The sequence below is a fragment of the Protopterus annectens genome, chromosome 14.part0, assembly GCF_019279795.1.
Source record: "Protopterus annectens isolate FY-2018-M chromosome 14.part0, PAN1.0, whole genome shotgun sequence".
In the NCBI taxonomy this organism is placed as follows: Eukaryota; Metazoa; Chordata; order Ceratodontiformes; family Protopteridae; genus Protopterus; species Protopterus annectens.
The window spans coordinates 932,064,241-932,087,362 of record NC_056748.1 but is presented as its reverse complement, the minus strand read 5'-3'; the positions used below and the strand labels follow the sequence as shown (position 1 = coordinate 932,087,362).

At 44.8% G+C, this 23,122-nt stretch overlaps 1 protein-coding gene across 2 annotated transcripts in view; it reads left to right on the top strand.

Annotated features, from left to right (window-relative positions):
* Nucleotides 1-23,122, top strand: part of ERLIN1 (ER lipid raft associated 1) — a 610,419-nt gene that overhangs the window by 517,067 nt on the left and 70,230 nt on the right. For both annotated transcript variants that reach the window (XM_044056735.1, XM_044056736.1), the window contains exon 11: nucleotides 2,908-2,987. In XM_044056735.1, coding sequence (XP_043912670.1) covers nucleotides 2,908-2,987 — 80 coding nt within the window. The remainder of the gene's footprint in view (nucleotides 1-2,907; nucleotides 2,988-23,122) is intronic.

Genomic DNA, 23,122 nt, shown 5'->3' with positions numbered 1-23,122 from the left:
GAGAGAGGCTCCAGATACATAGTAAAAAGTAATAAAAATATGAAATTATATAAATGTAGCTTTTTTTGTACAAAGAGCATAGAACATATAAAAAGAGTAAAATCAGAGTTTTACAAATGATGCAGCTTACAATAGTATATCCTACACCTAGTACAGTTAGACTCAAAAGAAAATGGTTACCTGGACAATAATAATTATAAAATGTTATCCCTAAAAATTGAAGTAGTTTTGCTGGCTTTTGGAGAGGAGAGTAGTGGAGAGTTGAGTGGTCTGCTTACCTAACTTAACCCTACCAGTCTCAACCAGATGCACGATAAAACAAAAGTAGCCGAGTTAGTGCATAGTTTAGCAATCCACTTGTGCATTCTTCATTAGACATTTAGCTCACAAACATTTTTGGCAGCCTCCCAAATGAGTTCCTGTGCTTGCTATTGTAGATTATCCTCAGTCTTTGTTGCTCTGACAGTAAAGGTCATGATTGGCTTGCATAGGGAGCAAAAATAAACAGACGTTTTAATGTTTTTTTGGGTCATAGGAGGACAGGCAAATGTTTTATAAACTTAACTGTCTTTGTGTCTCAATATCCCTGACTGCACGGGAATGTAAAAGCTTTAAAGGGAACCTGCATTTACTATTTTTCTTTTTTTTAACTACCTTTACTAAAATTACCACTTAATTCAGAGGCACACGCACACGTGTGTGTGTGTATATACACACACAAACACACACATAAAGTATGTGTGTGTGTACATGTACATAAAAGAAAACTAACCATATTAACATTTCTCATATTCATGCATTATATATGCATATGTTTTCTTTCTTTTTAACAATTATTTATTCCAACATTACATAAATTGCAGAGTTCATACCTTCCTTTAAACCACACTCCTCCTCCTGAACATTATTCTGCATCTGTTTTTGCCATAAATTCCATTTATTTTAATATAATTTGCAACCATTTCTATAAACTCCTCCCATTTTTCTCATGTAACCCATCTTTTATAAGAATATATCTTTTAACAAACACAGAAATAGTTATTATTAATCTCCAGTGATTTTCTGCTAGATCCATTGTTAGATGTGTGCAGTGGTGAATTTATAAGAAAGAATGTCTTCTAGTCCTGTTAGAATCACAGAAGTGAAAGAATAATACTGTCTCTAATTTGTGACTGATAACCAGGACATCCAGCATACCTTCTGGTGCCACTGCCACCGGGCCAGCAAGAGCCTCTGGACACATAGATGTTGGGTCTTCCCTGAAGAGCTTTATCTTTTACTCGCTGTTAGAACAGTTAGGCTGGACAATAATTATTTTATATTATAAGCTATGCATTTATCTGTGGGTGAAAATAAGTTGTCTTAACACTTTTGTCCCATTTCCAAGCCTATTGCTCCAGGTTCAAAAACAAGTTAAAAATTACAACGTGGTGCATGCTAGCTGTTTTATTTGTATATAACAATTTACAGTATTAACACTAAATTAGTAACATATTGATTGAGTAGGCTTTAATCAAAAGATGCTGTGTAGCAGTAATGTGTTAGGAATAAAATCTTACATTACTGTATGTCAGTCAGGCAAATGAGCCCTAAAGTTATCCTTTCCCTTCTATAGGTTTAATAGTACTTAACAGGAGGGTTTTCTCTGTATGTGAGTTTGTAATTTGACCTTGAACACTATGCTGGAGTGTTCCTAGCTGACAGGACAATTTTCAAGGAAAACTCAAAACTATCTGTCCAGAAGCTTTTGTTTTTTCAACCAACTGTGACACTAGTACAGTATGCCGGAGGTTTGGGGTTTTCCCAATTAAGAGCTAATATCCATTCACCTCCATGATTCCAGCAATGCTTAGGCAGAGGGCCACCTCCACATTTATCTGTGTCTGTGCATACCTGTTTATTTGTAATTTCTTTTTGTAGTCCAAACATTTTAATTTTCTGCTGTACCCTATTCCATTATTTCTTTGAATAAATGCAGTTCCAAAAGGTATGTAACACATCAGCATCATTTGGATTTCCTTTGGTACTTCTGGTTGAAAGAACTGGAAAATATGTAGCTTTTTTGACCTAGTAAGGCACACATTGAGTAATCATAAATTATATGTAAAGTATATTTTTTTATAAAGTAATACATCTATAATTCAGAAGTAAAGTTTGTTTCTTGACTTTTTCATTCATTATGACCAGGAAGGCTGGATTAGAATTTTTACCGTTATACTGTGTAAATGTTTACATTTTAATGCATAGCTCTCAACCTTCCATCACCAAAATTAGGAACACTCGCCTCCATAATGTGGAACAAATGGGCAAAATGTGGAACACATACTAATGACTTACTAACAACTTCAACTAGGAAGGTCATAGCATGGTTAAAATATGCTGTTTGCACGTATAATGAAGATCCTTTAATGAATTAATATGATTAATGTCAATTTACCATGGAGTTCACCTAAAACATTCCTAACACTGAATGTGTAACAGACCCTTTAAATGTGGAACTTTGTGGAATTTCGAGGAGCATGACCCTTTTAAGACCTCAAATGAGGTACGTCCCCCATAACGAGGTACACTTGAGAGGTATGTTTTAATGTTTTGTTTTGTTGTTTTAAATACGTCTTTTGCTGTTCTGTACTACAGTTGTACCAGGCAGATATGACCTTTGTTATAATTTGTCATCCAAAAAATGGACACCTCAGGTATGCAGCATCCTTCCCCAGTGTTAGTGTTGCATTGCAGTTTAAGTACTGGAATATAAATCAAAATATCTGGTCTAGGGATAGAGACCACAGAATTGTACAGTGTGAAGGACACGTGTACAAACTGTTGGCCCATCACCATTGTATGTCTTTCAGAGCAGGAAATATATTGTTGCACAACTTAACTTTCTGTGGTCTTTTTTACTGACAGATGCTGCATTTTTGGCAAGAGAGAAGGCTAAAGCCGATGCAGAGTACTACACATCTCAGAAGGCTGCAGAATCGAACCGGGTAGAGTGTTAAGTTACTTATTGTATTTTATCCTGTTTGTCGACTGGGTCAGCCTCACTTAGGCAAGGTCCATTCCAGGGGAGAGCTGTGAAGGAGACCTCCATAAAACATTACACATTAGTGAAACAAAATTTCAAAAGTCAGTGTATGCATGTGAAACCATTTACATTTTGCATAGATTTTGTGGATGTCCTTCAAGGATGCATCTGCAGTCATAACATATGGGTTGTCCTGCCTCAGGCAGCCCCTCGGTCAGCCGGATTCCAAAGTCTGGGTCCGGCGTCAGCTGATGTCACATTTTCCCCGACGTCAGAGCGCCTGGGGTATAAAAGCATCCACCGACCCCATCTTCCTCCGTCTTTCTTGCTGCATGGTGCCCGAAGCAGAAGCAGTTCGCAAGTGCCGGTCGGCCAGCTCCTGTAATTCAGCTACCGAAGACTTCAAAAAGCTAAGTACCCCGTTGGGGACTCTTTCTTGCCTCAGCCGATGTCAGATAAAGTTAATAATTGTTTGACTTGTGGGAAACAAATACCTCATAAGGATTTCCACTCTTACTGCCTCCCCTGCCTAGGCCCAGACCACGACGTCTCGGCCTGTTCAGCCTGTGCTTCCTTCAACCGATGCACTCTTAGACGTCGGGCGGAGTTTGCAGAGGAATTTTTTGGGGCTAGTTTTTCATATAAGATGCCGTCGGAGACTCCGACTTCCCATTTAGTTAAGAAATGGAAGGACAAGGACCAACACACGCGGACCGCGGTTTTGGCTGAAACCACGGCCAGGCCTACCGCGAGTGTCTCGGTTGCGGCTGAAACCGAGTCTTTGGTACTTCCAATTACCGAAACCGCTCAACCGACTACCTCGGTCCCGGAGGCCCCGGCCGAGTCGGTTATTGAGTTGCCAACAGAAACTGGTGTCCTGGAAACTTCCGACACCATTCCTTTAGACAAATCTACACCAGCACGTGGTGCAGCCAGGCCTCCTGCATCCATGTCCATTAAGGCATTCTCCAGGGCTAAAGCTGCTAAACTTTCAAAAGCTTTGCCTCCCATGGTTATCCCTCAGGGACCCTCTACTGGTTCACAGATTCTAAGCTTAGCAGAGGATCTTATCTCCTTAATTAGGGGCTCTCAATCTCTTCCGGACAGGGGCTCTCAACCTCCTTCAGACAAAAGGCCCAGGGTTGAGACCTCTGATCCCCACTCCTCCGATGAGGCCTCTGATGGCTCTACTCTCTCGGATCACCAGGAGGAGGCTTATTCGGCCTACGAGGACTCTGATGCAGAGGAATCTATTCCCTCAGCCTCCCCTCCTGAAGAGTTTTCCTTTGGGGAGACACTACACACCATGAGAGAGCATTTCCAATGGCAGGGCCAGGAATTCTCTGATTCCAGGAAAAGATTAAGAACCTTTTTACATTTTCCTCAGCATAGGCCTTTAGCTATTCCTCCTGTTTTGAATGTCATTGATGATGTGTACTCTGACTCTAGCACAACCCCTGATTCTCTTCCTCCGGCTCTTGCCAAACCCGATGGGTACTACAGGGTCCTGGACTCGCATCTTTACCTTTACAAGGCCCACTCTGCAGATCCAGAAACTATTTCCCAGGGCCCTAAAGGGGTTGCAGCTGTCACTGCTAAAAATCCTCTCCCCTCTGAAAGGGAGTCCAGAGCTTTAGAGAGATGGGGCAAAAAAGTGTATACTTCTGCTACTCTTTCTATGAGGGCATTAAATTGTCAATTTCATATGATACAGTACCAAGAGTATTTGTTAGATGAATTGCATAAAAAGCTGTCTTCACCTGACCCCCTAGACCGCAAGTCACTTCAGGATCTGGTACACAACTCTCAACAGGTTAGCAACCATTTCTTGCAATGTGGTTATGATGCATTGGAAGCTTCATGTAGGTCAGCTATGACTGGCGCAGTCATACGTAGGCATGCTTGGCTGAAGGAACAATCTCTGCCAGACCATGTTAAAGCAAAGCTGCTGGATGCTCCACTGGAAAAGCAAAAGTTATTTGGCTCCACGGCTCAGGAGGTCCTAAAGAAATTTGAAGAAAAAGCAAAATCAGTACAAACAGTCAAAGATTTTCTCCAAGTACAACCACCAAGATTCAGCAGGAATTGGCCTTCCAAGAATTGGTCCTTTCCAGACACACAGAGGTTTCAAAGAGGCAAGAACAGGCGTGCCAGAGGTAGAGGGCAAGCTAGAGGCTCCTACAGAGGACGTCAATGGCAGCCTCTCAACCAGAGAGGTAATGCAGGACCTTCAACTGCTGCACAAGGACAGGCTCAATGACTTTACTTTGACACCGCCAACCAGGGCTCAACTGGAAGCACCTTTGGGCGGAAAGCTTTCTTTATTTTCAGAAAATTGGCACTGTATTACAAGGGACAAATGGGCACTACAAATAATAGACAAAGGATACAGGTTTCATTTCCACACATTACCAAAAAGAAAGGGCATGCCAGACCTGCCACCGAATCAAAGGGCAGAGGCTTTGAAACAAATTTCCAGCTTAATGCAAATGAAAGCTATAGAAAAAGTTCCTCTCTCAGAACGAGGCCAGGATTTTATTCCAGACTATTCCTTGTTCCAAGAAAAGAAAAACAATGGAGGCCTATTCTCGACTTGTCCGCACTGAACACTTATCTCATTGTACCAAAGTTCAAAATGCTGACTCTACAGCAGCTCCTTCCCATGCTGGGCAAGGGGTCTTGGCTGGTAACTCTAGACCTCAAGGAGGCATACCTGCATGTCCCTATCAGACAAAGTTGCAGAAGACACCTCAGATTTCTTGCAGGGTCAGAGCATTATCAATTCTCAGCATTGCCCTTTGGCTTATCTACTGCGCCCAGAGTATTCACGAAATGCCTGGCATCAGTAATTGCACACTGCAGACTTCAGGGATGCAAATATACCCATATCTGGACGACTGCCTTATACAAGCGGACAGCCAACAAACTTTGGTAAAACACTTGAATTATGCCATTCACCTACTTCAGGCCTTGGGATATACAGTCAACTTTCACAAATCAAGACTTGTTCCATCCCAAAGAATAACCTTTCTGGGTGCAGATCTAGATACAACCACCCAAATGGCCTTCCTCACAGAAGAAAAACAAAGTCAACTACCAGATTACTTCAAAAATCTGACAAGACAAACCCAGCTGACTGCAAGGAAAATCCTGCAAGCCCTGGGTTACATGGCTTCTTGCATACTTCTGATTCCACAAGCAAGACTACATATGAGGAAACTACAATGGTACCTAAGGAGTTTATGGACTCAGCACAGTCACAGCCTGGAAATTTTGATACCACTCATTCCATGCCTTCAAAAGGAATTCCTATGGTGGGCTCAAGCAAGCCAGTCAAACAGGGGTCTGCCTTTCAGCAAACCAATAGCCAGCCAAACCATTACATCAGATGCTTCAGACCACGGATGGGGAGCGCACATTGGAGGGAAGATGCATTCAAGGTCTGTGGTCACAAAAAGAGCTACGCATGCACATAAACCAAAAGGAAATGCTGGCAGTGATACATGCAGTCGAAGCCTTCAAACCCTTTCTGCATCATGGCCATCTGTTAATAAGGACAGACAACACCACGGTTATGTGGTACATAAACAAGCAAGGAGGCACCCATTCCTATCCTCTTTGCAGGCTGGCAATGAATCTATGGGAACTTTCCTTGAAACTCAATATACAGCTACAATCCCAGTTTGTGCCAGGGAAAGACAATATACTGGCGGACAGCTTAAGCAGAAATATCATGGATGCACATGAGTGGATGCTGCACCCAGACATCTTTCTACAGATAACACAATCATGGGGGAGACTGGACTTAGATCTTTTTGCTTCCCCCCACAATCATCAACTGAAGAAATTCTGCTCAAGGACATACCACCCACTAGCATGGAAAGTGGACACCCTCTCTTTCAGCTGGAGAACTCTAACAGTGTATGCATTTCCACCTCTCCCATTAATGACCAAGGTTTTGCTGAAGATCAGGACAGAGCAGCCAAAGGTGATTCTGATAGCCCCGGACTGGCCCAGACAGCACTGGTACCCACTATTAAAGAGCATGTCACGTACGAAAACATGGCCTCTTCCTCTATGGCCACTTCTACTGACACAGCACAATTACAAAACTCTGCATCCCAACCTGAAAACTTTGCAACTAACAGCCTGGAAAATACCTTGACTCCTCCTCAGGACAAGCTATCCCAGAGAGTGAAAGATATTATTATGGAAGCTCGCCGGCCTTCCACAAGAAAGGCATATTCAGCAAAATGGAAAAGATTTCACATTTGGAACACCACAAAGGGCCTAGATGCGACAGTGATGAGCATGGCACATATCCTGGAATACTTGGCAGAAATGTTCCACAATGGTCTGTCTTACTCTTCCATTAAGATTCATGCTTCAGCAATTTCAGCAGAGTACAATACTGATCCGCCTGTCTTCTCTCATCCTCTCCTAAGACAGTTTCTAAGAGGAATCAAAAACATCAATCCTCCAAGGAAACCTCCTCTACCTACTTGGGACCTTAACTTTGTGTTGGAAAAACTAACACTGCCTCCCTTTGAACCAGCAGCATCAGCAGAACTGCAGTTCCTGTCTTGGAAGACTGCTTTCCTTCTGGCCATAATCTCAGCAAGAAGAGTATCTGAGTTACAGGCTCTTATGGCAGTACAGCCTTTTCTTATTTTTCATCAGGACAGAGTTTCACTAAGAACCAATCCTACATTTATGCCAAAGGTGGTCTCCAGGGTTTCATTAAATCAAGCTATTCATTTACCTACCTTCTTTCCAAATCCACAAAACAAAGGGGAGAGACTTCTGCACACTCTGGACATACACAGACAGCTGCGCTACTACTTGGACAGAACTAAAGGTTACAGAAAAACTGACCAGCTGTTGGTAGCATATGCTGCTGGTACACAAGGAAAAGCAATTTCCAAACAGACAATTTCAAAATGGATAGGGAATTGCATTAGTTTTTGTTACTCCTTTCATGGGAAACCTGTGCCAACTAACATTAGACCTCATTCCACGAGAGCCACAGCCACCTCCACAGCCTTCTTAAGAGGGGTGGCTACCAAGGACATTTTAGAAGCTGCTACATGGAGCTCCATGCATACATTTGCCAAGCATTACAATTTACCTTTATATTCCAGATCCAGAGCAGGCTTTGCTATGGCAGTCCTGCAGGGCATTTTAGCTACACCATCCTTCACATAGTTCCTCCACCCCCAGATTGGCTATGGTATTCTACCCATATGTTATGACTGCAGATGCATCCTTGAAGGACATAATACAGTTTTGTACCTACCATAAATGTAGATGTCTGATAGGTATGCATCTGCAGTCAGGTTTACCCTCCCTCCTTCCCCTCTGTGGTATTACTTGGGTGCTTACCCCTCTAATAGCTAGCTGGGGGGATCTGTTATGGTGTATTTGTTTGTTATATTATTGTGCATGTTTGGATTTTTAAATGCCTCTCTCCAAATTTAGCCTTCCTTAGAGGGCACCTGGCATCTGGGGCAAGAAAAACTGAGGAAGATGGCGTCGGCGGATGCTTTTATACCCCAGGCGCTCTGACGTCGGGGAAAATGCGACATCAGCCGACGCCGGACCCAGACTTTGGAATCTGGCCGACCGAGGGGCTGCCTGAGGCAGGACAACCCATATGTTATGACTGCAGATGCATACCTATCAGACATCTACATTTATGGTAGGTACAAAACTGTACTTTTGTGTTTCCCATAATACATCTGTTAGCTGTTCACTGTCCATATTCAGGTTTACACTCCCTTCTTTCCTTTCCATCCTAATCTGAGCTCAACTCTCCTATATAGAGAAAGTCCCAATTACAGTTTTCATTTACTGACTACTTTGATGGATGTCTTGGTGTGGAGAAGGCTTGTGAAATCTAGGAGTACTTTTAGAAGAACAGAATGGCCACAAGTTTATTTCACCAGATTGCAGGTTTTGAAGATGTAATATTTTTTGTCATAATAACATTGACACTGTTCCATGATGACAAAGGTATCCCTTTCCTTAACTTAAAACGTACTTCCAGCTGTACTGCCATCATCTGTGTTCATTCACTTGATGAAAAATTAATAAGGGATGCAGCATGCAGAATGGCCACAGCCTTCCTTAAACAGGCTATCAAGTAATGTTGGTATGTGCTACTGACTCAAGTATGTCTTTGTCTGTACTAAACATCTACGAATATCTCTTGGCTTTTCCAGGTGAAGTCATGACTCCACCAAATGTTTTTACCTGTGTTGCTCACCAAGGATATCCAGCTGTCAGATGATAATGTATTCTTTCTATGCAATATAAAAATGAATGAATGATCCAGAAATCTCTTCTGTTCACTATTCACTGTGTTTTTCAAGCAGCCTTTCTGGCTTTAAAGTCACAAGTAACAGTTTTTATGACTTTTTTTTTTCTTGTTGATAAAGTATGGATAATGTCCTATGAAGCTATTATGAGCATCTGTCTTGTAAGAAAATAATATGCTGTGTAGAACTTTTACTGTACCCCTACTCTATCTGAGGTGGTGCCGCAGGCCACTGTGCGACATGCCGTCAGGTCCCTCGACCTTTGCACAAGCCCTTGCTTTTCAGCTTATCGGTCAGGTACGGGGCCCTCAGCAGGCCTTGGCCTCCAAAGAGTGCTGTCTTTCTAGTGATGCTGCTTTGCGGCTTTGGCATACACTGGTTCGTCTTTCTTCCAGAGAGAGACAGGCATCAGGATGTCTGACATCCCTAGGTCCAAGGCTAAAGTGACTCCTAAGAAAAGTACTGTTGCTGGGCCTTCACCTGTGCTTACTGGCTCCCTTTCTGAGGGATACCATCAGGACTTAGTTAGACTAGCAGAGGACTTGATCTCCATAGTTACGTCTAAATAAGCACCCGAGGATGCCTCCCCAGGTAAAAAAGAAAAGGGACCTTACCTTTGAAGCCTTCTCAGACCCTTTTGAGTCAGATGAAGATTCAGACCAAGAGGGGTCTGGTTCTGAAGAAGGACCCTCACTCACATCTTTTGACTATTCACATTCAGAGGAGAATCTGCCCTCAGCTTCCCCCAAAAGGATATCACCTTTAGAGAGACTCTCCAAAGGATATCACCTTTGGAGAGACTCTCCAAATGATATCACCTTTGGAGAGACTCTCCAAAGGATATCACCTTTGGAGAGACTCTCCAAAGGATATCACCTTTGGAGAGACTCTCCAAAGGATATCACCTTTGGAGAGACTCTCCAAAGGATATCACCTTTGAGAGACTCTCCAAAGGATATCACCTTGAGAGACTCTCCAAAGGATATCACCTTTGGAGAGACTCTCCAAAGGATATCACCTTTGGAGAGACTCTCCAAAGGATATCACCTTTGGAGAGACTCTCCATGCCACGAGGGAACATTTTCAGTGGGAGGCACAAGAATACTCTCAGTCAAAAGGATAGTTAGGGAGTTCCTGGAAATGCCAGAGCACAAACCTCTTGCAATTCCACCCATTTTAGAGGTGGTTGAGGATGTGTTCCAGGATTCCTCCTTGAATCCTGACTCTCTTCCCCAGCCGCTCCTAAACCAGACAGGTTCTGCAGGGTGCAGGATTCCAATAAGTATCTTTTCAAAATTCCGTCTGCTGATCCAGAAGTGGTAACCCCAGGAACTAAAGGGGGCTAGAGACAGTTTGTCTAGAAACCCTTTACCTACATCTAAAGAGAACAGAACCCTTGATAGATTTGGGGAAAAATGCACTCAGCTGTCAGTTTCATATGATTAAATGTTAGCAAACTGTTCTATATTAACTAGGATAGAAATCTTTCTAAAGAACTTTTGGATCTCTGCCACTCCAGTTCTCAGGTAACTGGGCATTTCTTACACTGTGGCTATGATACTATGGAGGCTTCTAGCAGGGCAGCTGCCACTGGCTCAGCTATTAGAAAGCATGTGTGTGTGGCTTAGGGCACAATCTCTTCCTGACGATGTTAATTCTAACCTTGATGCTCCTCTTAGCAAGGAATTCTTTGGACCCAAAGCTGAGGCTTTTCTTAAAAAAAAACGGAAGACTAAGCTAAGTCTATGCAGACTTTAAAAGGCTTCCTTCAAGTTCAGTCTCTTAGGTTTAGCAGGAACTTTCCTACTACACACTGGCCCTTTTCTTCCCAACCTAGAGGCAGACAGAGGAAAACCCAGAAGAAAAGGACTTGTAGGCAGAGACAGCAGCAGTCAGTGGTCCTCAGAAACTTTCAGGCAAGGGAGTTCCAAGCCCCAGGCTTCTGCCAGAGAGCAACAATGACCCCCCCCCCACAAGACTGGGAAGAAGGCTGTCTCTATTCAAACAAAACTGGACTTGCATCACTTCAAATAAGTAGGTTCTAGACATTATTTCAAATGGCTACAAACCCTCTTCGAACAGCCATTAAAACACTCAGGCTGTCCAGATATTCCACAGAATCAATATCAGAGGCCCTTTCTCAAATACAGAATTTATGTGCTCAGGGATCAGTGGAACCAGTTCCAGGACATCAAAAAGGCAAAGGTTCTACTCCAGGTTTTTCCTGGTTCCCAGAAAAAAGGTCCCTTGGCGGCCTATTTTAGACTTATACAACCTCAATCAGTTTCTCCAGGTACTAAAAGCTATTACCCATGATAGTCCCTTGGGCCTTTATGGTTTCCTTGTATTTAAACAATGCTTATCTACACATCCCATTTCAAGAATCACACAGAAGCTTTCTTCTCTTCAGAGCAGAATCAAATCGTTGTCAATTTTCAGTACTGCCCTTCGGCTTGTCTTCTGCTCCAAGGATTTTCACCAAGTGTTTAGCCCCTGCGTTTGCCTTCTGCAAGACCAGAAGGGTCCAAATATACCCCTACCTAGACAGTTGCCTGATAACAGGCCACACATCTTCCAAATCTTCCCAAGGATCTGAAGTTTAAGCAAGACCTCCCCTGGGCTTCATGATAAATCTGCAAAAATCCAACACTGTTCCAACCAACAGGATAGCCTTCCTGGGAGCACTCCTGAACTCCTTCACTTTAAAAAGCCTTCCTCCCCCAGACAAGGTCTCCTTTCTGATCAACTACTTTCAAAGAATCCAGCACAAACAATTAATCTCAGACATGTAGTTTCTCTGAGCACTAAGATACATGCCATCTTGCATCCTTTGGTTCCAGTGGCCAGGCTGCAAATGAGGAAACTACAGTGGTGTCTAAACAATGTACAGTGCCAGCACCCTCAGTTCCTAGATAACAAGATACAGTTGATCTGTTGTCTCAAAGAATAGTTTGCATGGTGGCTACAGGCTTGTGCCCAAAGTCAGGGCCTTCCATTCAGATTCACTCCCTAGGGTCAAACTCTCACCACAGATGCCTCAGAGACAGCCTGGGGTGCTCACTTTCAACACTCTCAATCCCTAGGGAAGTGGGAGGCTCAGTTCAAGGACAGGCACATAAACTGAAAAGAACTTATGACAATACAAAAAGGCCTTATAGCTTTCAAGGAAAGATGGGAAGCAGGGGGTCCTGTTGGTCAAAACAGACAACACCACAGTAATGTGGTACATAAACAGGCGGGGGGAGTGCCCGGTCTTACCATTTATGTCACTTAGCGATGCAAGTCTGGGAAACTGCTCACTCTTTGGGGTTGCACCTCCTGACGCAATACATTCAAGGGGTTCTAAATACTGTCGCAGATCACCTCAGCAGAAAGTTGATGGACCCCCATGAATGGCATCTGCATCAGGACATTTTTCTCAGCATTACCCAGAGTTGGGGAGTCCCACAGATAGACCTCTTTGCCATCAAGAAAAACACTCAGCTGAAAAGATTCTGTTCCAGGATCAACAGAAATCAGCCTGGAAAACAAATGCCTTCTCCTTCCCTTGGACTCATCCCTTCATTTATGCATTCCCTCCCTTACCCCTACTACCTTGAGTGCTTCTAATGATGAAGGAGGAGAGCCCAAGGGCAATACTGATAGCACCAGACTGGCCCAGGCAGCACTGGTATCCTGTACTTCTCAAACTAACCAACCAGAACCATCGCTGCTGCCTCAGAGAGTCAACCTTCTCTCTCAGGACAAGGGAAGGATAGTGCACCTCAGCCTGCAAATGCTCAGTCTTTCAGCTTGGATAATTCCACAGCATTCAGCAATAAGGTTAACCTAAGCAAACACATCCAGGACATTCTTAAGGAATCCAGAAGGCCTAACAGTAGGAAATCATACTCAACTAAGTGTAAAAAAATTTCTATCTGGTGCCAGCGGCAGCACCACAATCCTGATTCAGTTCGGATTACTACCATTCTAGATGGGTCTATATTATATTTTTGAAAGCCGACAATGTCGACTCTGACATTGCCGGCACGAGAATATCGAACGCTCAGAATCTCGAGTGCGTAAACGGAAATCTCCGTAAGGGGAGATTTCCATTTACTGCAATGTAGTGCGGCCTCGGAATTGGTATATTTAAGTAGCTGGGGGGGGTGTGGGGGGTGCAGGGGGGGCTTGCCTCCCTGCTTAAACCTGTTAGGGTACATTTTTCTTTTTTCTTTTTGTTTTTGTACACGCTCGAGATTCTGAGCATTCGACATTGTCTGCTTTCGAGAATATAATATAGACCCTTCTAGATTACCTAGCTAGTCTGGTTAATAAAGGCCTTTCCTACTCTTCCATTAAAATTCATGCATCTGCCACTTTGGCCCATATACCTGCTCTTCCTCCCGTCTTTTCCCATCCCCTGCTAAGACAATTTCTTAGGGGAGTCATTCACATCTGACCGCCCAGGAGGTAACCTACCCCTCCATGGGACCTTAACTTTCTTCTGGAAAAATTGACATTGCTCCTTTCGAACCTGCAGCCTCTGCCCCACTGAAGTTTCTAACCTGGCAAATTGCTCTTCTGCTGGCTATCACCTCAGTCAGAAAGGTCTGTGAACTGCAGGCTCTCATGGTGGTGGAACCATTCCTCATCTTTTACTCAGGCAGGGTTTCCCTCAGAACTAAGCCTTCCTTCATGCCCAAGGTGGTCACTGACACTTATGTAAATCAAGACAGTCAAATAATAAAAAATTTAACTTAGTGTTTCTTATGTGAGTCATTTGGTTTTAAATTTTATTATTTTTACTGCTTTTATGTGGATGAATCATTAAACCTAGTCACTGTGTAAGAGCTGAATTTGTGATGGTTTTATTTTTTATTTTTTGTAGTTAGTACCACACCTTTAAAGTGTTACTTGGTTCATAAATCAAGCCATTCACCTGCCCACAATGTTAAATTGTCAATCTCACCTTCATTCTTGCTGGATGGGTTTGGAGCCGAACCTCAGCTCCGACTCGGCCTATTACTAAAGCTCGATAGCTATTTTTACCGGCTCGAGGCTATGCTATGTCCCATAATGCTAGGCGTGATATTCCCAGATCTCGTTTGCCGCTTCAGCTACGAGGTTGCATCTTTTTGCCAGCTCAGGTTGTATTAATATTTTTCCTTGGTTTTAGTCAGCTTTTTGGGTTAAAATATTAGCGATAGTGTTTTATAGTTACTACCCTTTAGATCCCTGTTTAGGATTCCCTCTTAGGTAGTTTTTGATACTGTTTTTTTCCCCTCACCTAATAGTTAGGCCCTTGGCCAATCCTCTTCCATTCTTATTTGTGTGTGTGTGTGCCTAGTTAGATTGTATTAAAAAGTGTGGGGTTTTGTTATATTTTTTCTAGTCTGTTACAACTTTTTTGTGTGTGTGTTTGACTGATTGTGACTAGACAGTCATCCCTTTTTCAGGATGTCTAAAGACACTAAGGTCTCAGGCTTCAAGAAGTGTGACTCGTGCTGTCAGAAGATGTCTCTGACAGACGGTCCCACTTCTTGTGTATATTGCTTGGGCCCTCTGCACCTGCAGGACTCTTGTTCTGTCTGCCATGCGTTCAGTCCAAGAGTCCTGCAGGAACGCAGAAATAAACTTATTTTGAGAGGCTTGTTAAAGCCTGAAGGTTCCCTGGCTAAGCCTTCGTCGGGTAAACCTTCTAAGCCCGCCAAACCGTCGGCTCCATGTTCGGAGCCATCGCCGAGCGGTGCTACTACTACCACTGCATCGGTTCCAGCCAGAACCGATGATTCTAGGCCTCAGTCGGCTCCGACTCTGCTGTCGGAGCCATCTTCGTGCAAGAAGCGTTCCAGGTCTCCTTCCCTGGAATCGGTCCACTCGGCTCCGAAGTCTTCCTTGTTATCGGAGCGGAGTCACAGGTCCCATTCCTCTTGGTCTTCCATGCTGATGGACCATGACCTCGGGAGGGTGGTTATCAGACTACTTAAGTCGCAGGCACTGGCCCAAATGTTTGCATAGCCCTCCTCATCAGGCAGTGGCTTTCACTACTCCCTCTTCGATTCCTCCTCCGACTCTTCCTGTGAGTTCGGAGCCGGAGATCGTAGGGGTCGGGACCGTCAGAACATCGGAGCCGATACCACCCCTTACGGCTCCCTCGTCAGCTCCAATCTCTTCCTTGGTTCCATCCTTGGAGGGATCCGGGCGCCGGGACTCTCTCGTCGGCTCCGAGGGGGCGAGTGGCATCAGACCCTTGTCTGACCCCATTCTCCCTCTCAGAGCTTCGGCGCAGGAGAGTTCAGCCCTGACATCGGCCTCGGAGCCGTCCCTCTCGGTGCCGGGAGGAGTCCTTGTCTCTTCGGAGCGGGGACCCCCTACCCTGCCTGATAGGGGCACCTTTAAGGTCATGAGGAGTGTGCTGGCCCCTGTGCCTGCTCCACGGTCGGCTCCTTCGGCTCCTCCCTCTATGGTGCCTGCTTCAGTCTCTACCCGCTCTCTCGAACCCGAGCATGGAGAACCGACGCTACAGGTAGCCCCATTGGGCATATCCTCCTCTTCCGAGGCCTCCCCTGATCCTTCAGGGGAGCCCCCTCAAAAGAGAAAATGCAAGAGGAAGCATATAGACTCCCCTGCGTCAGTCACATCAGACACTGACTTGGATGACTCAGAAGGGTCCCCAAGGTCCCCCTCTGAGAATGTCTCATTTTCTGATATCCTGGAGATTCTTAAGCAGAGGGGAAACTGGTCTGCCCTTAACCCTTCTGAGGATGAGTTGGTGTACCTGGATGCGTTCGGTTCTCGCCCTTCCACCTCCTGGGTGTCTCCGCCTTTCGACCCGCTCATGGATGTGGTGGCTCGAAAGGTGTGGACGGCTCCGGATACTATGGAACCAACTCCCGGGAGGCCTACAAAATTTATTACAACCCCTTCTGACAAGCAGTTTCTAACTAAGGGCGTCCCTGTTGATGCCATGGTGGTAGCGGCAGCCACTAAAAAGGAGTTGGCTGACCCTTCAGTACCTGTCCATCCTCCTAATAAGGAATCTAGGACTATGGACAGGTATGGCAAGCGGATGTTTTCCTCAGCGACCTTTGCTATGCGGTCGCTGAATTATTTGGGCCATTTCACCCGTCTCCAGAGAGACCTTCTCAAGGAACTGGGTGGTACCTTACAGGACCCATCAGCTGCGGGGTCTCAGGAAAAGATCAACTTCCAGCTGGGGACCCTAAACTCTGTTGTAAACTCCTCCATGTGGCTCATTTCCTATGCAGCCGATGGAGCGAGTAGGGCTGCAGGCACAGGCGTCGCTCTAAGGAGACATGCCTGGATGCGGCTTTGCAACTTTGCTGACCCCCTTCAAGGCATCCTTCACTTTGATGGTTCTGCCTTGTTTGGACCTCAAGTGAAGGATACATTGACCAGGTGCGAGCAGGAAGGCAAGACTCTCTCTGCCGTAGGAGTTTGTTTTTCTACCCCTTCTAGACCATACCCGAAGGGTCAGAAAGGTGGGAAAATGTGGTTCCGCAAACCTCAGGGAGTACTGCCTGACGCACGTGGTGAGCTTCCCTCCAGAGGCAGAGGAGGGAACAATAATAGATGCTGCCCGAGGGGCAGGGGGGGGTCCGCAGAATCAGGGTAGCAGAGAATCCTTCTCTGACAAACCCTTCCAGCGCCCCCTGAGGAGCTACCCGACTGTCCACCTTCGGAGGCAGTCGGGGGAAGACTATCACTGTACCCAGTAGCCTGGCATTCCCTCACGCAAGACATTTGGGTACGGTCGATCATATCCGAGGATTACAAAATTCCCTTTATTCATACCCCACAACTGCCAAAAGGGCCCCTTTCAGACGTTCCACCCGGTCTGAGGGATCAAGCAGCACTAGAAATTTCAAAGCTGCTAGAAAAAAGAGCCATCCAGCCAGTTCCAGCAGACCAGCAAGGATCCGGATTCTACTCCAAGTTCTTTTTGGTACCAAAAAAGACAGGGACTGGAGACCTATTTTGGATCTCAGCAGACTGAACAAGTCTGTTCAAAGAACGAAATTCCGGATGGTCACGCTTCAGTCCATTCTACCTTTCCTGGGTCAGGACAGTTGGATGTGCTCTATAGACCTTCAGGATGCCTACTATCATATCAAAATGAACAGGCGCTCCAGGAGGTTTCTCCACTTCCGGCTGGGAGCCAGTCACTACCAATTCAGAGCCTTGCCCTTTGGCCTCACCACAGCCCCCAGGGTGTTTACCAAATGCATGGCAGTGGTTGCGGCTCACCTGAGACGAAAAGGATTCCAGGTGTTTCCATACTTAGACGACTGGCTCCTTACTGCCACCACCAAGCATCAGCTACTTCATTCCAGAGATTATACCCTCCAAATTTGCAACAAGCTAGGTATCTCTATAAACTCCGAAAAGTCTGCCTTGTTGCCTTGTCAGTCTATTACCTTCATAGGCACCATTTTAAACACTGTGGAACTGTCAGCAAAACTGCCTGTACAAAGGATTTCAGACATTCGAGGTCATGTTCAAATCCTACTACAAGAGAGCAGAGTCCAGGCCAGATTCGTACTAAAAACCCAGGGTCTCATGGCAGCAGCTATCATATTACTCCCCCTAGCTTGCTTTCACATGCGGATCCTGCAATGGATGCTGTTTTCCCAGTGGTCCTTTCAACAGCTTCCAGTGTCACACAGCATTCTAATCACTCAGTCATGCAAAAGACACCTTTCGTGGTGGATGGTCTCCCTTCAGGTTCTTCAGGGCAGACCCTTTGTCCTTCCTCCTCCTGTGGCTACTGTGACAACGGATGCCTCCCTCATTGGGTGGGGGTGGGCATTTTCAGGGCAGGACAGTCCAGGGCACATGGCAGCCTTTCGAAAGCCACCTGCACATAAATGTCTTGGAAATGAGAGCGGTGCTTTTAGCATTGCAGGCCCTTCAAGACTCTCTACCCACCGGGACTATTGCAATTCAGACAGACAATATGTCTGTAGTGTGGTACATCAACAAGCAGGGCGGAACCAGGTCCTACCCCCCTATGTCGAGAAGCACTCAGACTGTGGCAGTGGGCGATCTCTTCTCAACGGTTTCTGGTAGCAACGCATATCCCCGGGAAGTCCAACGTCATAGTGGACAGGCTGAGCAGAGCCATTCGCATGCCCCATGAGTGGTCTCTCAACCAGCTAGTAGCGGAAAACATCTTCAGGAGGTGGGGTCAGCCTTGCTGCGATCTTTTTGCAACCCCTCAAAACAGCAAGTGCCCAGACTTCTTCACCCTCTTCCCTCTGCCAGGTCTTCCCCCCAGAGATGCTCTAGTCCACGATTGGCCCCGGGGTCTTCTGTATGCTTTTCCACCCTTTCCCTTAATTACTCAGCTAATCCAGAAAGCAGCTGTTTTGAGATCCAGAATGATCCTTGTTGCCCCTTACTGGCCTCGACAAACTTGGTTCCCGTTCCTGCAACGTCGTCTACTAGATCAACCCTGGCATCTGGACCCAGCGCCAGATCTTCTGACACATCAGTCAGGCGGGCTGCATCAATCTCTCCAATCTCTCAACCTCACAGCTTGGTTGCTCCACTTCCAACCCTAGCCAGGCTTCCCTCAATCTCTCATTCAGTTTGTGACATCATCCTCGTTTCGCACAAGTCTACTACCAGAAAGACTTATGCTAGCAAATGGAAGCGTTTCTCTGTTTGGGCAGGGGAGAAACAAGTTGACCCTTTTACAGCCCCTGTCCATACAGTCTTAGAGTTTTTGGCAGAACTTTTTCAAATGGGATCTTCAGCCACCATCAGAGTTCAGTTGGCAGCCATTGCGAATTTTCACGTTGGATTGTCCGAGACCAGCATTATGTCACACAAGCTTTGTAAAGCCTTTCTAAATGGAACCCTCTTACTTAGGCCCCCAGTAAGAGATCCTCCCCCACCCTGGGACCTAAATTTGGTGCTGTCATCTTTAATTCTCCCTCCCTTTGAACCTGCGGCTTCCTGTTCATTAAAGTTGCTCTCTTGGAAAACTCTGTTTTTAGTAGCCATCACTTCAGCGAGAAGGGTATCAGAACTTCAAGCCCTTTGTGTTTGCCCTCCTTACCTTGTTTTTCACAAAGATAGAGTGTCACTTAGGACTAATCTGTCCTTTTTACCCAAAGTACTCTCTGAAAAAAATCTGAATCAGACCATCGATCTTCCTGTTTTCTTCCCACTATATAGCAATAGGTCTGAACGGAAGTTACATTGTCTAGACGTTCACCGTCAATTACGCTTCTACCTGGATAGAACCAAGCAGACGAGGAAATCAGAACAGCTCTTCCTGGCTTACGCGGAAGGGAAACGAGGCCTGCCAGTTTCCAAAGTAACCTTGTCCAGGTGGTTGACCTCTGTTATTATGTTGATTTACCAACTGAGGCATAAAGAGCTCCCTATTAAGCCCAGAGCTCATTCAACCAGAGCATTAGCCTGTTCAGTAGCTTTTCAGGCAAGATTGGCAATGGATTCCATTTGTGCAGCGGCCACATGGGCCTCTCCTCATACCTTCATTTCTCATTACAGGCTGGACATGACCTCTAGAAGTAGGGCTGATTTTGGTTCCACTGTACTCAAGAGTTTGTTCCATTGAGCCACCCAGAACTAAGGTGCTAGGGACGCTGTCCCATCCAGCAAGAATGAAGGCGAGATTGACAACTTAACATTGAGAAGTTATGTACTTACCATAACGTTCCATGTTAGTTGTCTTCTTCTCGCCTTCTTTCTTGCATCCCACCCTCCATCCCCCTAGCCTGGCAAGAACAAGAGTATCTTCTGAGATGTATTTATCATGAGAGTTATCTCCTTAGCTACCTCTTCTTGGTAACTCTTATAAGAGTTTTGTATACCTAGATGTATAGAGGTAGATATATATATATATATATATATATATATATATATATATATATATATATATATTTTCTCAGTCATGGTGGGGACATATATATCCATAGTGTTAGCTATCAAACGAGATCTGGGTATATCACGCCTAGCATTATGGGACATAGCATAGCCTCGAGCCAGTAAAAATAGCTCTCGAACTTTAGTAATAGGCCGAGTCGGAGCCGAGGTTCGGCTCCGAACCCATCCAGCAAGAAAGAAGGCGAGAAGAAGACAGCTAACATGGAACGTTATGGTAAGTACATAACTTCTCATTCTTTCCCATCCCCCAAAACAAAGGGGAAATAATACTTCATTCTCTGGATGTGCATAGGCAGCTCCACTACTACCTTGACAAAACAAGAGCTTTGAGAAAATGTTACCAGCTCTTTGTGACCTTTGCCCCTGGCTCTGAAGGAAAGCCAGCTTCTAAACAGATTATCTCAAAATGGATCTCCCATTGTATCCCATTTTGCTACAGCCATCATGTCAAAAAAATCTCCTTAGGCTGTCAATTCACACTCCACTAAGGCAACTGCAACCTCTGCTACCTTTTTGGAAGGAGTCCCTACTAAGGACATCCTGGAAGCAGCCACCTGGTCATCTGTGCATACCTTCACCAAGTGCTACCACTTAGCAGCCTTTTCCAGGTCCAGAGCAGGATTTGCCACTGCCATCTTGCAGGGCATCCTCTCCTCTCCTTAATCTCCTTTCTTCTTTTCAGCTTTGGGAATCTTCCCACAAGTCAGGACTGTAACAGTGAAAAATGAAGAACATAGTACAGTTGTGTACACTTATAAAAATGTAGCTGTTTGAGTGTATTTATTGTTGCAGTTTTCTTTCCCTCCCTCCTTCCCCCCCCCCCCCTTAGACTAGTAGGCAGTCTACTTCTAACCTTTTTTCTAGCCAAGAGAATCCCCTTGGCCTGTCCCCCTGTAGGGGTTTTCCTCCTCAGTTACCTACTGCTCACTTGGGGCTCCCACCTGTTAGGGGACAAGAAAAAAATGATTTCATGACATAGGCTGGTTCTCTTTATACCCAAGCGTACTGATGTTGGTTGGGGCATCCGCCAGCCTAAGGAAGATGAAAATCTTTCTCTGGTAGTTAGGCTGGCCAAGGGCTTTCATGGCAGGAAATCCCACAAGTCAGGACTGCAACACACTTAACATCTACATTTATGGTAAGTGTACAAAACTGTACTTTATTCAGTAGGACATTTAACTCCTCTTTTTAAGCATTTCATTGAAACCTACAAATATTTATTGGGATATGCAGCTATTGTTTTTCATTAATGTACTGTAGACATTTTAACATGTAGTTATGATTTGTGAATTTAAGGGGCATTGGTTTGGTAGCTTATGACTTCCTTTGAAAAAGTCAAAGCAAGTGTCCCTGTGGGAACTAAATCCTTCCTGAAGGGGGGCTACCGTTTGCAAAATCTTTTCTTCACCAAGTCACATCTTGCAAACCCTGTAAGACTTTTGATAACAAACTCTTCTTCATTGAGCTTGTAGTCTGAGAGCTTTTGTGAAGCAAATAATCCCTTAGCAATGGGCAAGTTATGTCCACCCCTCCTCCAGCCAGAGAACCACCCGTGAGCTCTGAGAGAAAGAGAAAAAAACAGAAAATGATCAGTAAAGAACTACTTTGACACTGTATGGTCACACTGTATGGCTAGTCTGCCATAAGCAGGAAGGCAACTTATTTTGTGAGGTGCTGTTTCACTTGCCCCTAGTCAGTGCTCCTATTCTCATTCTGTCCTTTCCAATGATAAGCAGCTCTAGAGGCAGACAATGGGTCATCACCTTTGGAATTCATCCAGGTCTCTTTTGCAATTTTTGTTGTACCCCAACTGCATGCTGATTCCCAGCCATTCTGGGAGAAGGGCTAGTGGTCCTTTTCTCCACAAGAATTTTTTTTTGTCTGTGTGGTAGCTTAGCCTTTCCCATCCAACTGAAATTCTGACCATTTTGTTGCATCAGGACTTTTGATGTGGATCCAGTCACAATTTTATGGCCTTATTCTACTGTTTCACTGCTCTCAACTGTATCATCAACTAACTTACCATATATCCACACCACCAGACCTTACCTCAACCCATGTGTGGCAACCTAGCAAAATATTACCCCTTTCTTATATAGGTCATAACCTTCCTAAATCCGTTTACTTCAGCCATGATTGCCAGGGAGAGAAACCAGATTATGTTCAGTTTCATTTTTTTCCTTTGATACTACAGTAATAACAAACACTGCTGTGCCTGTCTCATTTTGGGGAGACCAGGGATTTAATGAGAAGCACTTCCATTAGGTGGTGAAAAGTTGCCGTCATTGCAGAAGCATGGTCTACAGCTATTTGGTACAAAATAATTTAAGTCCTTAGCTGTCCAATCCAGTTTTATGCAGGAGAGGATTTGGAATACTGGTTAAAGTCTTAACCCCACAGTTACAAGGTACAGGGTTTTATTCAGACCTCTGGTTATTGGCTAAACTTGTAATAGTCTGCAGACTGACAGCCTAGCATTTACTTATAGGCTGAGATTGGTGTAATGGTTAAGGTGTTAATCACACCCTGTACCTTGTCTCTGTGAGGTACTTAGCATTGAAAGGAAAGTTGGCTAGGCTTAAAATGCCCTACAATGGCAGATAGCCTAGTACTTGCCTGTCGAACTATTAAGGTATCTTTGAGTCCCTCGCTGAGCTAGAGTGCTGATCATTTACATAACCCTCAAGAAACCCAGCCAGTTTTATAGGGCCCTTCCCAAATTCAAACAGTGATGTAAGGACCCTATTATGTACCCCGTTGCCATCTCCTTTGATGCTTCTACAGTATAACTAAACACAAGGCACAAAATCCTCACCAGCAATAGAGACAGTAGCAGATTTGATCCAGAAAGAAGATGCAC